This window comes from Patiria miniata, unplaced genomic scaffold, assembly GCF_015706575.1.
Source record: "Patiria miniata isolate m_02_andy unplaced genomic scaffold, ASM1570657v1 HiC_scaffold_19, whole genome shotgun sequence".
Classification (NCBI taxonomy): Eukaryota; Metazoa; Echinodermata; class Asteroidea; order Valvatida; family Asterinidae; genus Patiria; species Patiria miniata.
Genome location: NW_024037057.1, coordinates 11,081,453 through 11,100,601, shown reverse-complemented (window position 1 = coordinate 11,100,601; position 19,149 = coordinate 11,081,453). Strand labels below are relative to the sequence as shown.

Genomic DNA, 19,149 nt, shown 5'->3' with positions numbered 1-19,149 from the left:
TTGCCCCCAGCGGGATGTACCTCTACGGGCGACCGTTAGTGATCGCCCCCAGCGGGATGTACCTCTACGGGCGACCGTTAATGGTCGCCCCCAGCGGGATGTACCTCTACGGGCGACCGTTAATGATCGCCCCCAGCGGGATGTACCTCTACGGGCGACCGTTAGTGATCGCCCCCAGCGGGATGTACCTCTACGGGCGACCGTTAATGGTCGCCCCCAGCGGGATGTACCTCTACGGGCGACCGTTAGTGATCGCCCCCAGCGGGATGTACCTCTACGGGCGACCGTTAGTGATCGCCCCCAGCGGGATGTACCTCTAGGGGCGACCGTTAGTGATCGCCCCCAGCGGTATGTACCTCTACGGGCGACCGTTAGTGATCGCCCCCAGCGGGATGCACCCTTCACGGGCGACCGTTAGTGATCGCCCCCAGCGGGATGTACCTCTAGGGGCGACCGTTAGTGATCGCCCCCAGCGGGATGTACCTCTAGGGGCGACCGTTAATGGTCGCCCCCAGCGGGATGTACCTCTAGGGGCGACCGTTAATGGTCGCCCCAGCGGGATGAACCTCTACGGGCGACCGTTAATGGTCGCCCCCAGCGGGATGTACCTCTACGGGCGACCGTTAGTAATCGCCCCCAGCGGGATGTACCTCTAGGGGCGACCGTTAGTGATCGCCCCCAGCGGGATGTACCTCTACGGGCGACCGTTAGTGATCGCCCCCAGCGGGATGTACCTCTAGGGGCGACCGTTAATGGTCGCCCCCAGCGGTATGTACCACTATACTATAGAATGTTGAAGATTTGGGGAAAAATCTACCATTTTTAGAGGGAAAAAAATGAGCAATTTTAATAGCACATCTGGAATGCGTTCCAGGGCCCTTAAGGCATCTTTCTAGCAACTTTCAAGCATTTTTATTTTTTGGTCAAAATTGAAAAATGCAAGGGGTTAGCCTGACATTTTTAGTCAAAATTGGCCAAAAATTGACTTTTCTCAAAACTAGGCAGAAATTCATCTGGATGCAAGAGAAAAATCAATCGAAAGTATCACACGCAGAATTTTGAAGATTTGGGCAAAAGTCATTTTACCTTAATATTTCTTCGGAATTATCCCTTAACTAGCACATCTGTCCAACAATCGATTGGAATGCGTTCTAGGGCCCCGAAGGCATCTTTCTAGCAAGTTTCAAAGAATTTCCTTTTTTTGGCCAAAATTGAAAAAAATGCAAGGGGTTAGCCTTACATTTTTAGTCAAAATTGGCAAACAATTGACTTTTCTCAAAACAAGGTAGAAATTAATCTGGATGCAAGAGGAACATCAATCAATACTCTAACACGCAGATTTTTGCTGATTTGGGCAAAAATCATCCATATGTAGCGGGAAAAAATTAATATTTTGTAATTGTTATTGGTCGCCCCTATTAATTTTACCTTAATATTTCTCCGGAATAATCCCTTTATAAGCACATCTGTCCAACAATCGATTTGGAATGCGTTCTAGGGCCCCGAAGGCAGCTTTCTAGCAAGTTTCAAGGAATTTCATTTTTTGGCCAAAATTGAAAAAATGCAAGGCGTTAGCCTTACATTTTTAGTCAAAATTGGCCAAAAATTAACTTTTCTCAAAACAAGGCAAAAATTAATCTGGATGCAAGAGGAACATTAATCAACACTCTAACACGCAGAATTTTGATGATTTGGGCAAAAATCATCCATATGTAGCGGGAAAAAATTAATATTTTGTAATTGTTATTGGTTGCCCCTATTAATTTTACCTGAATATTTCTCCGGAATTATCCCTTGGCTTAACTAGCACATCTATCCAACAATCGATTTGGAATGCGGTCTAGGGCCCCGAAGGCATCTTTCTAGCAAGTTTCAAGGAATTTCATTTTTTGGCCAAGGAATTTCATTTTTTGGCCAAAATTGAAAAAGTGCAAGGCGTTAGCCTTACATTTTTAGTCAAAATTGGCAAAAAATTGACTTTTCTCAAAACAAGGTAGAAATTAATCTGGATGCAAGAGGAACATCAATCAATACTCTAACACGCAGATTTTTGCTGATTTGGGCAAAAATCATCCATATGTCGCGGGAACAAATTAATATTTTGTAATTGTTGTAGGTCGCCCCTATTAATTTTACATTAATATTTCTCCGGAATAATCCCTTTATTAGCACATCTGTCCAACAATCGATTTGGAATGCGTTTCAGGGCCCCGAAGGCATCTTTCTAGCAAGTTTCAAGGAATTTAATTTTTTGGCCAAAATTGAAAAAAATGCAAGGGGTTAGCCTTACATTATAAGTCAAAATTGGCCAAAAATTGACTTTTCTCAAAACAAGGTAAAAAATTAATCTGGATGCAAGAGGAACATCAATCAATACTCTAACACGCAGAATTTCTCTGATTTGGGCAAGAATCATCCATATGTAGCGGAAAAAAAATTAATATTTTCTAATTGTTATTAGTCGCCCCTATTAATTTTACCTGAATATTTCTCCGGAATTATCCCTTGGCTTAACTAGCACATCTATCCAACAATCGATTTGGAATGCGTTCTAGGGCCTCGAAGGCATCTTTCTAGCAAGTTTCAAAGAATTTCATTTTTGGGCCAAAATTGAAAAAATGCAAGGCGTTAGCCTTACATTTTTAGTCAAAATTGCCCAAAAATTGACTTTTCTCAAAACCAGGCAGAAATTAATCTGGATGCAAGAGGAACATTAATCAATACTCTAACACGCAGAATTTTCATGATTTGGGCAAAAATCATCCATATGTAGCGGGAAAAAATTAATATTTTGTAATTGTTATTGGTCGCCCCTATTAATTTTACCTTAATATTTCTCCGGAATTATCCCTGCACTAGCACATCTATCCAACAATCGATTTGGAATGCGTTCTAGGGCCCCGAAGGCATCTTTCTAGCAAGTTTCAAGGAATTTCATTTTTTGGCCAAAATTGAAAAAATGCAAGGCGTTAGCCTTACATTTTTAGTCAAAATTGCCCAAAATTGACTTTTCTCAAAACAAGGCAGAAATTAATCTGGATGCAAGAGGAACATTAATCAATACTCTAACACGCAGAATTTTGATGATTTGGGCAAAAATCATCCATATGTAGCGGGAAAAAAATAATATTTTGTAATTGTTATTGGTCGCCCCTATTAATTTTACCTTAATATTTCTCCGGAATAATCCCTTAATTAGCACATCTATCCAACAATCAATTTGGAATGCGTTCTAGGGCCCCGAAGGCATCTTTCTAGCAAATTTTCAAGGAATTCAATTTTTTGGCCAAAATTGAAAAAAAAATGCAAGGGGTTAGCCTGACATTTTTAGTCAAAATTGGCCAAAAATTGACTTTTCTCAAAACAAGGTAGAAATTAATCTGGATGCAAGAGGAACATCAATCAATACTCTAACACGCAGAATTTTGATGATTTGGGCAAGAATCATCCATATGTAGCGGGAAAAAAAATTAATATATTCTAATTGTTATTGGTCGCCCCTATAAATTTTACCTTAATATTTCTCAAGAATTATCCCTTTACTAGCACATCTATCCAACAATCGATTTGGAATGCGGTCTAGGGCCCCGAAGGCATCTTTCTAGCAAGTTTCAAGGAATTTCATTTTTTTGCCAAAATTGAAAAAATGCAAGGGGTTAGTCTTACATTTTTAGTCAAAATTGGCCAAAAATTGACTTTTCTCAAAACAAGGTAGAAATTAATCTGGATGCAAGAGGAACATCAATCAATACTCTAACACGCAGAATTTTGATGATTTGGGCAAATATCATCCATATGTAGCGAAAAAAATTAATATTTTGTAATTGTTATTGGTCGCCCCTATTATTTTTACCTTAATATTTCTCCGGAATTATCCCTTTACTAGCACATCTATCCAACAATCGCTTTGGAATGCGTTCTGGGGCCCCGAAGTCATCTTTCTAGCAAGGTTCAAAGAATTTCATTTTTTGGCCAAAAATAGCAAAAAAATGCAAGGGGGTAAGCCTATCATGTTTAGTCAAAATTGGCCAAAAATTGACTTTTCTCAAAACAAGGTAGAAATTAATCTGGATGCAAGAGGAACATTAATCAATACTCTAACACGCAGAATTTTGATAATTTGGGCAAAAATCATCGATACGTAGCGGGAAAAAAATTAATTTTTTGTAATTGTTATAGGTCGCCCCTATTAATTTTACCTAAATATTTCTCCGGAATTATCCCTTAACTAGCACATCTGTCCAACAATCGATTTGAAATGCGTTCTAGGGCCCCGAAGGCATCTTTCTAGCAAGTTTCAAGGAATTTCATTTTTTTGGCAAAAATTGAAAAAAATGCAAGGGGTTAGCCTTACATTTTTAGTCAAAATTGGCCAAAAATTGACTTTTCTCAAAACAAGGTAGAAACTAATCTGGATGCAAGAGGAACATCAATCAATACTCTAAAACGCAGAATTTTGATGATTTGGGCAAAAATCATCCATATGTAGCGGAAAAAAATTAATATTTTGTAATTGTTATTGGTCGCCCCTATTGTTTTTACCTTAATAATTTCTCCGGAATTATCCCTTAACTAGCACATCTGTCCAACAATCGATTTGAAATGCGTTCTAGGGCCCCGAAGGCATCTTTCTAGCAAGTTTCAAGGAATTTCATTTTTTGGCCAAAATTGAAAAAATGCAAGGGGTTTGTTTTACTTTTTTAGTCAAAATTGGCCAAAAATTGACTTTTCTCAAAACAAGGCAGAAATTAATCTGGATGCAAGAGGAACATCAATCAATACTCTAACACGCAGATTTTTGCTGATTTGGGCAAAAATCATCCATATGTAGCGGGAAAAAATTAATATTTTGTAATTGTTGTAGGTCGCCCCTATTAATTTTACCTTAATATTTCTCCGGAATAATCCCTTTATTAGCACATCTGTCCAACAATCGATTTGGAATGCGTTTCAGGGCCCCGAAGGCATCTTTCTAGCAAGTTTCAAGGAATTTAATTTTTTGGCCAAAATTGAAAAAAATGCAAGGGGTTAGCCTTACATTTTAAGTCAAAATTGGCCAAAAATTGACTTTTCACAAAACAAGGTAAAAAATTAATCTGGATGCAAGAGGAACATCAATCAATACTCTAACACGCAGAATTTCTCTGATTTGGGCAAGAATCATCCATATGTAGCGGAAAAAAAATTAATATTTTCTAATTGTTATTAGTCGCCCCTATTAATTTTACCTTAATATTTCTCCGGAATTATCCCTTAACTAGCACATCTGTCCAACAATCGATTTGAAATGCGTTCTAGGGCCAAGAAGGCATCTTTCTAGCAAGTTTCAAAGAATTTCATTTTTGGGCCAAAATTGAAAAAATGCAAGGCGTTAGCCTTACATTTTTAGTCAAAATTGCCCAAAAATTGACTTTTCTCAAAACAAGGCAGAAATTAATCTGGATGCAAGAGGAACATTAATCAATACTCTAACACGCAGAATTTTGATGATTTGGGCAAAAATCATCCATATGTAGCGGGAAAAAAATAATATTTTGTAATTGTTATTGGTCGCCCCTATTAATTTTACCTTAATATTTCTCCGGAATAATCCCTTAATTAGCACATCTATCCAACAATCAATTTGGAATGCGTTCTAGGGCCCCGAAGGCATCTTTCTAGCAAATTTTCAAGGAATTCAATTTTTTGGCCAAAATTGAAAAAAAAATGCAAGGGGTTAGCCTGACATTTTTAGTCAAAATTGGCCAAAAATTGACTTTTCTCAAAACAAGGTAGAAATTAATCTGGATGCAAGAGGAACATCAATCAATACTCTAACACGCAGAATTTTGATGATTTGGGCGAGAATCATCCATATGTAGCGGAAAAAAGAAATGATATTTTGTAATTGTTATTGATCGCCCTTATTAATTTTACCTCAATATTTCTCCGGAACTATCCCTTAACTAGCACATCTGTCCAACAATCGATTTGGAATGCGTTTTAGGGCCCCGAAGGCATCTTTCTAGCAAGTTTCAAGGAATTTCATTTTTTGGCCAGAATTGAAAAACAACGCAAGGGGTTAGCCTGACATTTTTAGTCAAAATTGGCCAAAAATTGATTTTTCTCAAAACAAGGCAGAAATTAATCTGGATGCAAGAGGAACATCAATCTAACACGCAGAATTTTTATGATTTGGGCAAGAATCATCCATATGTAGCGAAAATAATTAATATTTTGTAATTGTTATTGGTCGCCCCTATTAATTTTACCTTTATTTCTCCGGAATTATCCCTTAACTAGCACATCTGTCCAACAATCGATTTGGAATGCGTTTAAGGGCCCCGAAGGCATCTTTCTAGCAAGTTTCAAAGTATTCCATTTTTTTGCCAAAATTGAAAAAAAAATGCAAGGGGTTAGCCTTACATTTTTAGTCAAAATTGGCCAAAAATTGACTTTTCTCAAAACAAGGCAGAAATTCATCTGGATGCAAGAGGAACATCAATCAATACTGTTACACACAGAATTTTGATGATTTGGGCAAGAATCATCCATATGTAGCGGAAATAAAAATTATATCTTGTAATTGTTATTGGTCGCCCCTATTAATTTTACCTTAATATTTCTCCGGAATTATCCCTATACTAGCACATCTATCCAACAATCGATTTGGAATGCGTTCTAGGGTCCCGAAAGCATCTTTCTAGCAAGTTTCAAGGAATTTCATTTTTTGTCCAAAATTGAAAAATTGCAAGGGGTTTACCAGACATTTTTAGTCAAAATTGGCCAAAATTTGATTTTTCTCAAAACAAGGCAGAAATTAATCTGGATGCAAGAGGAACATCAATCAATACTCTAACATGATTGTTATTGGTAGCCCCTATTAAGTTTACCTTAATATTTTTCCGGAATTATCCCTTAACTAGCACATCTATCCAACAATCGATTCATTCAATCGATAGCAAGATTCCAGGAATTTCATTTTTTGGCCAAAATTGAAAAAAATGCAAGGGGTTAGCCTTTCATTTTTAGTCAAAATTGGCCAAAAATTGACTTTTCTCAAAACAAGGCAGAAATTCATCTCGATGCATGAGATGCACATTTATCAATTTTCTGTGCTCCTTTTTGAGCGATTTTACCTGATAATTTTTGACGGAATTTTCCTTTTTAATATTGTTTTCATTAATATTGGGCAAAATGCAATTTTCTGAATTATTAACACATATTTTTATCGAAATTTGCTAATATTTCACTTGACTTCCACGCTTTTGGGGATTTTCTAGAAAATTATTGAAGGCAAAAATAAATAACCAAAATGACAACCTCTATTGCATACATAATTTGTGTGGTTTAATTCTATACGGTGGTGTCACTTACTTTAACTAGACATGAAATTCTAATCGTTGCCATTTTAAAAATTCACATGATAACGAATACAATTTAATAAATAAGTACAATCAATGCATAGATTCTAATCATTATTATTTGAATAATTAAACAAACCTGGTACCGGAGGGTCTTCTTGCCGATTTGTTTTTGCCAAGCGATATAAATTTAGTAACCCTTCTATTGTTTGAACAGTCACAGACAGTCAAAAATTTAATCCTCTTCCCTACAATGCATTGTACGTTTACACTGGCAAGTCACCAAGAGTCAGATCATATTTCAAGCAAGCACTGTGACTAGTCAAATTCAGTCAACAGACAAAAGCAGGCAAGTGGTAGGCACAGCTGGCTTATCAATCACCTACAGTCAAAGCATAGCTGTGTCGAGTTACATAAACAGTCACAGCCAGTTAATCATGCTTTATGTAAGCTAGGAGCTCTGAACTGTTGAAAACAGTCACTTGATTGATTTTGACTGCAAGAACAATTGGCACAGAATGTGTGTTTGCATAGGAGAGTTTAAATGATGCGAATTGACCTCCGTGTGTTTGCACACAACTTCTTGAGATGTAATTGAAAAAAATTGGTGGGGCATCAAAAGTGAAAAATTTTGCTTTTATGAAAAATAAAAGTTTACGAACAAATTGAAACATCAATTATATAAGCTTCAACTTTAAAGGTTAAATGTGCATAAGTCTGAAGATTACTTGACATGTGCAGATTTTCTATTATTTTATATTTTCAAATGTCAGAAAATACAAATATGATAAAACATGGTGATTATAGAAAATTCATTGATATAGCGAGGAATAGACCATTATCATGTTGCAGCCATCTTGATTTTTTTCCCATTCAAATCAACGTAACCAAAGCGAGGCTGGAAGGAAAATAGTCCGGTAATTTGGGTAATAATGATGTAACGCCTTGAGCACCAGTCCTGGTGGATACGTGCGCTTTATAAATATCCACTATACGTGTAATGGTACCAATAAGGAGACACGGTATCGTAATTTCTTCGCACGATGGGAGACATCGGTCATTAGGGAGACATTTTCATGTCTCCCTAATATCACAGCTCCCCTTTAGAGGCACAATTTTGATGTCGCAAATAATAAATTTGTTACTCGTGGTCTAATTAGTACACATACTGAAATTCGTGGTAAAAGTACAAGAAAATATTGGGTAAGGGCACATTTAAGTTTGAACAATTTTGTGCACAGGTCTATGGGGATGTCTCCCAAATGTCCAATCCAGGGTCATAATTATTATTTTTTTTATTTTTTTTGTCACAAACAAACTTATCACTCAGTACTGTTATTGGATACAGGGGACATGACAGAAATGGTGGCAGCATGATAAAGGTCTATTTGGTTCTCTCATTTTAACTGCAGGAATTAATATATAATCGGTGGAAATTTCAGTGGTCATACGATTGGCATATACTATCCGGTTTGTATAGTGATACGTCATACACGCGCACACCACTGATTACAAGCTTTCATTAGCTAAACGTGTCACTTTGTATTACTTTCATTGGTTCCAATGCTACTCTGTGCGTAGTGGGCGTGGTTTAAGTTGAAATGACGTCACACTTACAAACCGGATTGTGTCTGTCATTATAGAATGCAATATATAATCAAAACATAATGCAAGTTCCCATTTTTGCTTTGAAATCACCCAATATTTACGTTATAACGCATAACAAATAATTCTAACAATGACTCCATTTTACAAGTCGGCAAGGGCTTTTGGCATCCAAATACTTATATCCCACAATTTAAAAAAATCTGATTTAACAGGGTTCAGAAGTAAGCACATGATTGTTGTGCCTTAAATTGTGATCGTAAGTTAAGACATACATTTTGTACATTTTGCCAGGTTTTTAGTGTACGTGTGCCAAATCAATAGAATAAAATGACAGCCAGGCCGTACCAGTGTTGTAGTACTCGTACTCGGTACTCGTATTCAAGTACTACTCGAGTACTTTTTTGGAGTACTCGTACTCAAATATCAAAGTACTCTTACTCGAAATGGCGGAACTCGTACTCGGGCAGCAAAGTACTCATACTCGACATGTCGAAATTGTACTCGATCATCAAAGTACTTGTACTCGATCATCAAAGTACTCATACTCGAATAGCAGTACTCGGGGGAAATGGTATAGCTTGACTTTAGGCCCAAAAAAAAGTCTCCGGTTTCTGGTATGCGCGCGCGTCGCCGTAGCCATACGCGTCGGCAAAATGAAAAAGTTTTTTTTTCAGTAAAAGATGATGTCTCAAAACCGCCAAACTCACTGGTTTGACTGGAATCCTGCTACTGCACAATTTTAACGTGTTTTTAGATAGGGTTATGATCGAGAATAAGCTTTATGTGGCCTCTTTGGACTCCCATATATTTGCACTTAGTTTAGTCGGGCACCATTTGCAGTCATCAGCCGACATTTGAAGCAAAAAAGTCAGGTAAAAAAAAAAAAAAAGCCGCGTCGCCGCACCACTATTTGGACAAGCTCCATACCAGAAACCGGGGACTTATTTTTTTGGCCTTATACACCATGGCCTCATTTTATTGATACTTTCAGTTTGAAATGGTTGATTGGCTTGTGGAGAAATCGAAGTTTCCTGATTTTTCTCTGTGCACGTCCGGACAAACACATTTAACAGCTAGCAGTGAGTGGGTCTGTATATCGGTCTGACTGGGCCTGGGCCAATTACGCACAATGAATTTGCCATATGGCTGTATTCGGAAATACAAGTACTCGTACTCGGAAGTACATTACCCGTACTCGTACTCGTACTCGGAAGTAAAAGTACTCGTACTCGGAGACCTGTTCTTATACTCGGAGGTACAAATACTCGTATTCGTACTCGTCAACCTAAGTACTCGGCAGTACTCGGTCCTCGGAAAAAAAGTACTCGACTACAACACTGGGCCTTACTTGAAAGGCAAAAACAAACAATGTTTGTTCACTGATAGCTGTGTCACCAAAGAAGACAGTTATGCTGCCTATCAGTGGTACGAGCACACTTATCTACCAGATGAAAGCGTTACCACCTTAAAAAATATTTTGGAAAAGATGGTACAGTATCCAGACGCCACTTGTTGGTTGTGGGCAAAAGTTTATGGAGAGTCTAGTGCATTTCCGAAGTACTTTCTAACAAGATTGAAATGTTTATTAGACCCAGATTTTCTAACGTCTTTGCAATAAGGGACCTTCATTGAGATGTTATGATGAAAAAGAAAGTGGCGTCAGGATGCAACATTCTTTCCGATAGCCTAACGTAGCATTCTCCTTGAGATTAAACTTTACTCTTATTGTAAAGAGAGTTTCGTCACAATAAACCTCCATCGCAAATTACTTTCTAAAATAGCCCCTAATAATCACACCGCTAATGATCCGATACCTATACATGTATATGACTTGCATATAATGTTGGCAAAATTATTTGTGTAAGCATTTAATTACATACAATGTATAACTTATGGCACGTACATTTGAGTGACCTCATTACAATAATACTGTACATGTAAATAACTACACGTTTATGGCAAGAACACACTTGTTTAAAATTGTTTTTTTTTTTCAATTAAACGTTCCCTGGTACACCACGTTCTATTACAAACGGGTACAAAGTCACACACACATTTACAAGTGCACATATTTCATTTGCATAAATTTCAATCAATCATGAATAAATCTACATATGTACTAACAATTAAATTTCGTTGTCAAATTTTGGGCATAACACCAGTCCAGCTTAAAATGGCTTCAAATAGATGCATTCTAGTGCTTCTTTTGACATTTTATTTTCAAATGTACATTATTTTTTTCTAGCAACCAAAAGTAGACACCACAATTTCTCCTTCGCCACCCCCCCCCCCTAAAAAATAGTCCTAACCCAAAAGCCCCCCCCCCCAAGAAAAAAACAACAAGTGTATCCCAGAAAAAGGTTCATTTACAGTTTCTGTTCTGGCGATGGAACAAGAAGATAAATCTTTTTTCGTCAAGAACAACTTTGTATTCATTTCACTTTTAAAGTTTTGTGCAAGAGTTTTTTCGTTCTGATTTCCCTTAAATTTTGCTGGGTGCATCTACTAAAAGTTGGCTTTTCTTTTAAAGAATAGATTCCAATTAATCAAACCAAAAACAAAAGGTTACCGAATAATCTCCGCGGACCAAGCTTCGAAACTAACAACATGATTCACACGGGAAACTTTGTGATGTTTTTCCAATTACCTTGTAACAATCATTAGATAAATGCATACTTATCTCATTCAAAGACACATTTTTCCTCACAATTTTTTAAAAATCCTACAGTACTATTGCATACAATCATACGTGTTTATACTGCCAAAAATATAAGCCCACATTTACGCATGGGACTTTTTTTAATGTGAAAAACATTAATGTCTTAACTTGTGCCAGCACAAAACCTACTAACACGTATGTGCTATTTACAAATCATTAAAATCTTTCAGGAATGGCAAGAATTTTCCTGAAATCAAACATTTCATAGCCTTTTCATTTCCTAGGCATTTTAGGAATCTTCCTCAATCCTCCAAAATCCTCACCTGTGCAGGAAGTAAACCAATGGCACACTCTTTCCTACCAAATTCCAAGGAGCATCAAGCACATGTAAGCTTAATTAGTAGTGGTTTGGCAGTATCTTAATCCCTCAATCCTACAAAATCCTACATACCTCAGAAACCCTCCACATCTGCAGGAACCCAATGGCACACTCTTTGTACGTACCAAGTTCCAAGGAGCATCAAGCTCATGTACATGTAAGCTTAATTTGTAGTTGTTTGGCAGTATCTTAATACCTCAATCCTACAGAATCCAACATACCTCAAAAACCTCCACATCTGCAGGAACCCAATGGCACATTCTTTGTACCTATCAAGTTCCAAGGAGCATCAAGCTCATGTACATGTAAGCTTAATTTGTAGTTGTTTGGCAGTATCTTAATCCCTCAATCCTACAGAATCCTACATACCTCAAAAACCCTTCACATCTGCAGGAACCCGATGGCACACTCTTTGTACCTACCAAGTTTCAAAGAGCATCATGCACAAGTAAGCTTAATTAGTAGTGGTTTGGCAGTATCTTAATGCCTCAATCCTACAAAATCCTACATACCACAAAAAACCTGCACATCTGCAGGAACCCAATGGCACACTCTTTGTACCTACCAAGTTCCAAGGAGCATCAAGCTCATGTACATGTAAGCTTAATTTGTAGTTGTTTGGCAGTATCTTTATCCCTCAATCCTACAAAATCTTACAAAACTTAAAAACCCTCCACATCTGCAGGAACCCAATGGCCCCATCTTTGTACCTACCAAGTTTAAAGTGGTGCTAATTAAGCCCCACATATGCTACCCTGATAGTATATGGGCTCTACCTTCCTCAATCCTGCAAAATCCTCCATATGCCTCAAAAACCCTCCACATCTGCAGGAACCCCATGGCACATACACTCTTTGTACCTACCAATTTTCAAGTGGTGCATATTAAGCCTCACATAACAAGGTAATTGTAGCTGGGCCCTTCAATCCTGCAAAATCCTGCAACCACCTCAAAAACCCTCGACTGTGCAGGAACCCTATGGCACCATCTTTGTAACTACCAAGTTTCAAGTGGCACCAAGCCCCATGTAAACTAATAGTGGTTAGGCACTCTCTTCCACAATTCTACAAATTCCTACAAAATCCTGTTGGATTATGAAGCATCTGGGAGGCTGAGGATTAACCTACTGCCTAACAGCGTTCTTGTCTTAAACATTTCATGCAACCCTCTATCTGAAGGATACTTTGCATATCCATCTCCAATAAATCAAAAATATTGGTGGCGCTCAGAAGCCAGGAATCAGAACAGGTCATTTCACAATTTCAGGAAACCCTTTCATGTACTTGCAAGTCAAAACGACACTTGTCCGGCGGTGAACATGGGTAAAATCACCCTGGTCAAGACCATTGAGAGGCCCTACCCACATGCAAGCCACATGCCTGTAAACTTCTGACATACTCTCTTGATTTCAATACCAGAGAGAATCGAAATCAAATTAAATCAATAAATCAATGGGAAAAAATCTGCACGTTCACACACTAAATAAATATGTACACCTTGGCAAGAATTCACGATATATCTGTTAAAGTGCAATAAATAATACATATGGTATAGTTCATATACAAGTTTTGAGGTACGCATTTGACTGTACTGTTCAAAATAGTAATTATCAATTATATACAACAAATTTTTTTTCAGTGTCTTCGTAGAGATTTGAATATCGTAATAGACATTGTGCACAATACCCCCTCGCTTGGTTACAGAGAGAGAGTTGGGAGGGACTTGAATGCATTTCCGCTGTGTCTGGCGCTCATGTGGAGACACGCTTAATTGTGCGTACTACACATTTTACGCACAAGCCATATGCACCACTGCGCACATCCATCCATTTCACAGAGGACACGAACGCGATCTATTACTTCTCCACGCTTACTCGTTCAAGCGCGAATGCATTAAATCTATCTGTCATGTGACTTCTCACACTTAAAGGTACAGTCCAATTTTTTTCTAATTTGTGCATTTCGTTCCTAAAGGCAACAAACGTGCTCAAAATCTAAGGAAGAATGCTGAACAACTAACCTGATGAAGTTTCAGCTAAGCTTCAGCAGTACATTCCCAGAAAAACAGCATTCTAGGATCTTGATTTAAAATCAAAAGTTGCTGAATCATGTTTTAAATTGGGCCTGAATTCAGGGTTCGAGACATGATCTCACTGAGCCTAGAATGTTGTTTTTCTTGAAATATACAGCTAAAGCTGAGCTGAAACTTCATCAGGTAAGTTGTTCAGTACCCTTCTTTAGATCGTGAGCACTTTTGTTGCTTCAAATGAACAATTGCACACATTACAAATGATGGACTATACCGGTACATTTAATGCATTTGCGAAGGGATTCAATCGCCTCATGACCTCAAATAACCCAAGATCGTTCGTTTATTGCTTAGCACAGATTGTTCATGTGCATCTACACTCAAGATGAAAGTACGGTTAAGCGCAAGAGAAGTAAAGGAACGCATTCTTTCTCTGGTACAGTTACCGGTAGCAAAAAGGTTTTCAAACCAAAAAGCAAATGTGAATACAAATTTCTGACGTCACTTTTGAGCACATTTCACTGCTGCAAATTTCTTGACACATCTGATTTACTTCAAATTTGCGTATGTGTTAAATAATACAATGCCTTTGAGAGGGCCATTAAATGGAGCCAACCTGGCAATAATACTGAGCTTTCCAATGAATTACACGTCAAAAAACTTATCTTGTAAATTATCAACAGAATACTGAAACATTTCAAACACAGATTGCACAAAGCCGATTAAAACTAACACATGGCAAAAATCAATACTCTTATCGCTTGGAAACAGTATAATACAAAGTACAAAGTATATATCATAATCAATCAATAAATAAATTCTATAATTTTCAATTATTCTATAATTCCACCTTTCATGTTATGATGTCAGACTTTATTTGATAACGAGGACCTTGTCCAAATTTGGCATGTGTGTGTTACCGTAGCCACGGTCAAGTAACACAGCTTAAAATTTGGTTGGTATATTGTACAGATGGCTTGCTAATTGTGAGGTAGGAAATATTCACATGACATTATGTTCAACCTAATTTCAAAGAATGCGTATGGCTCCGTGCACAAGTACCCCCTCAACGGCAAGAAAGGGAGAGTTGGGGGAGACCACTGGGAGAGACATTCCAACGCATTGCTGACGACGCCTGACGACGCGAAGATGGCTTTGTGAATACTCAGAATAAAATTAGTTGTGCGTACGTTGCAAACAAAGCAATATGCAGAGGACATTCCTTTCATTTTGGCTTGCGAAGAATGGTCGCAAAGCGCCCTCTAGAGTCCATGCATGGAGTCCAAATTGTGATTGTGCATTCTCCACGTAGGACAAATCGGCAGACTGGCATAGTTCACAAACAGACTAATCACAAGTAACTTTGATTTAATTTCGAAACTTACATCTATAACCTTGAATTCACGACTGATCATACCTTAAAATGGCGTCTTCAGAGTGCCCTCGTGCGCTCAGGAATAAGACCCAATACAAGAACGCAGACATGCAGTGTGGTAAGGTTCTTTAGATCGGTTGCAGATATTTCGATGGGAACACGCCATTCTGCTTTCGGTTACAAACGTGGACCCAACCGCCTTCTTCTTTAGAAGTCTGGATCACAACCTGTCGAATAAAACAAAGAAAAAAAGAAAAGTCACAAATACAGCATAAGGGGAATAGAGGAATAGACTTCTGATGAGGAATAGACTTGTGATTGACTTGTCATGGACTTGTGATGAACTAGTGATTGACTTGTGATTGACTTGTGATGGACTTGCGATGGACTTGTGATGGACTTGTGATTGACTTGGGATTGACTTGTGATGGACTTGTGACTGCCTTGTGATGGACTTGTGATTGACTTGTGATGGACTTGTGATGGACTTGCGATGGACTTGTGATGGACTTGTGATTGACTTGTGATGGACTTGTGATTGACTTGTGATTGACACGTGATGGACTTGTGATTGACTTGTGATGGACTTGTGATTGACTTGTGATTGACATGTGATGGACTTGTGATTGACTTGTGATGGACTTGTGATGGACTTGTGATTGACATGTGATTGACTTGTGATTGACTTGTGATGGACTTGTGATGGACTTGTGATTGACTTGTGATGGACTTGTGATTGACTTGTGATTGACTTGTGATTGACATGTGATTGACTTGTGATTGACTTGTGATTGACTTGTGATAGACTTGTGACTGACTTGTGATAGACTTGTGATCGCCTTGTGATTGACATGTGACTGACTTCTGATGGACTAACCTGATCTTTCTTGAGAGTCATTCCATCTTTGACGTCTTGCGAAACCTTGTAAGTACGCGTCACCTTGACGACCTGTTCCCACGGTTTCAATGATGTCACACAAAACGACGGAAAGAAACCACACTCGCCATGCAACTCCCCCTGATAAAAGAATGGCACAAAAACATTAAAGTTTCTAACGTCTTCAATCAAGACATTATCCAACTATTCCAATTTGAAATGAACAAACCTAAATAATTAATATGAAAATTGAAACTTACTTTCCACCATTCTGTACTCCTCTTATCGATCATATGCACTCGGTCACCGGCTCTAGAAAAAAAAATAGCAAAAATTTAAATTAACACCAAATATTGAGCTCAATTTCAGAATGTCCTTATGATGATAAGGGTCGTCAACCTAAAAATTGTGGGTCCAGTTTTTTCCTGTCGCTGTTACATCTGACATTTAAGATTTTATAATTCTGGAAACAAACTTCACACTGGTTGAGACTATAAATACTGTAAAACACAGTACTGTCCAATTTTCTTTTGACATTTTGTTCTCAAGAACTTTTCTTTCTTCATTTTTTGACAATATGCTTTTTTAATCTGGATTCTCGGAGCAAAACTTGTGCGCATGTCCAGTTGCAAAAGGCAATATTGTTGACTAAGGGGGGGGGGGGGCTTGTAAAAAATGTATAAACTTTATACAAACCTAAACATTAACGATGATAAAATGTAATTTTGAGTTGTAGTATTGAGTAAACTTGTATTATTCAGCTTTTATTCACATCGGTCTATACAGATTTGGCTTTGTTAAAAAAGACAAACAATTCAGGAACTTTTTTTTTACCTATTTGTTAGGATGTTAAAAACGATTTTGTATATGTTACAAAAAATTACCTGAGTGAAAGATCATCTCTCATCATGCCTTCAAAGTTATACAGCGCTACAAAGTCGTGATCGCTGGAGGCCGGACTAGACGACTGTGACACGTACAAAAACAAAGGCTTAGAATTAATCACTTTAATAGAACCTCTCGCAATTCATATCAGGGACAAGTTCCTGACAAGTTGCGGACATTGTATCGGGTATCAGTTGCAGGATTCTAAACAACTTTCCCGCAATCTTCCTGCAATGAAGTGATCAGTATGGATGAGTCAAGCAGTTATGAAAAATGTCCCTGGAACATGTCCAGGACAAATGCAGAGCTTCCTTTTGGACTAAGTGAATGATTCTACCCACAACTTGTCCAGAACTCGTCCCGTAACATGCCAATTAGTTGCTGCTTTTGCATATTCATGAGCCAAAAGCAATTGTTCATTGGTTAATGATGTATCACTTCCAAGAACTACAGGTTGCTATGTGTGGGGCATGCAACACGCAACCAATCTCCAAGAATGTCAAAGGATTCGAGTAGCGGTACCCAAAGGTTAGCTCTTGGACTCCCAACCATGCAACAGGCAATCACAAATCAGGTTGTTAGTGGTACCACACTAAAAAAACCTACATGACTCTAAAATGAAACGCTGGGTTATCATTGTACACATTCTGAAGGAGGAGATTGAAAAGTTTTGTCAATTTTTGTTAATTCGTTAACAATAACTGACACAACAAAAAATGAAGGGGATAATAGTGTGATAGAGCAATTACACGTGTGTAGTTAAAAACCTATAAGGGCCTGGTTGCCGGTAACGGCTTGAATAAAAAGCGATGGCTATTGGTGACCAGCCCCTAACCGGTTTGAAACATTACATGCAGTGTTTTGCGACTGATTTCAATCATCGCTGATTGGTGTTTAACCAGAAGTTTAAGACCACCATCGTGACGGGCTCTCCACCAACAGGAATGGGTAAACGTTGTTATGAATTGATGTTTAAAATCACCCTGAACGTGACGGTCTCTTGACCAATGGGCTCCGTGCACAAGTACCCCCTCAACGGTACGAAAGGGAGAGTTGGGGAAGACCACTACGAGAGACATTCAAACGCACTGACGACGCGCAAAGACGATATGGCTTTGTGCACAATCACAATAAAATTAGTTGCGCATAATTCGCGCTACATGCTACAGGGCTTTCGAAAGTGTTAAAAGCGCCCTCTCTAGTTGGAGCACAGAGCAGATAGGAATAGGTTAAACAAGTGTTAAAAGCGCCCTCTCTTGTTGGGGCACAGAGCCGATAGGAATAGGTTATCGACAATCATATTGAAAGACATTAAGCATGCACCACATCACACAGAACAGGGCTAGCGCAACACCACATATACTACTACACCTGGTCAGCAAACGAAACGCGACCACGCCCTCGCGGCCTAACTACTCGACGACTCACGCAGCCTACTAAAGGATGCACGGGTGAGAATCTCCCATACGGCTGATGCAGGCAAGCATGCAAAGCGTGTGATAAAAAGTCAGCTTTGAATTCTTCCAACAAAATAAAGAAAATGGCTACATAAACTGAAGAACATGCAACTGAAATGATGCCAAAAACAAAAAAAATTCTTTCACAACTGGACTTTGAAGACTTACCCTCATTGACGGCTCACTGGTTCTGCCATGCATGTGTTGCTGTCGATACGCTACAGAGAAAATAATTGGACAGTGTTTAATCCGCTGAACTCTATTGCACATATTCTATTGTACAGTAAATTCTGGCTAAACTGGCACTCTCGGGACCCGAGAATCTGTGACGACTTACGCGAATGCAGATATCTGCTGTAAGTTGTTATTTTGCAGACTTACATGAATGGTCTTTTGCACACATGATCCATTGCACTAATTGGCTTCGATTTATCCTGGATTATCTCCTTTATGCTTGAGTTGAATCCAGCAAATTAATCCTCAATTTGTATCATCCCATTTGGGGTATTGATAATGGAGACCACGATACATACATGTA

General features: G+C 38.3%; 1 protein-coding gene across 1 annotated transcript in view; it reads right to left on the bottom strand.

Annotated features, from left to right (window-relative positions):
• Positions 1-15,245: 15,245 nt before the first annotated feature.
• The window catches only part of LOC119725785 (SH3 and cysteine-rich domain-containing protein-like), a 31,207-nt gene continuing 27,303 nt past the window's right edge, over positions 15,246-19,149 (bottom strand). The window contains exons 19-23 of the mRNA XM_038197359.1: positions 18,780-18,829; positions 17,154-17,236; positions 16,530-16,581; positions 16,270-16,410; positions 15,246-15,619 (exon numbers count right to left, since the gene is read on the bottom strand). Of these exons, the coding sequence (XP_038053287.1) occupies positions 15,521-15,619; positions 16,270-16,410; positions 16,530-16,581; positions 17,154-17,236; positions 18,780-18,829 (425 nt within the window). The 3' untranslated portion in view covers positions 15,246-15,520. The remainder of the gene's footprint in view (positions 15,620-16,269; positions 16,411-16,529; positions 16,582-17,153; positions 17,237-18,779; positions 18,830-19,149) is intronic.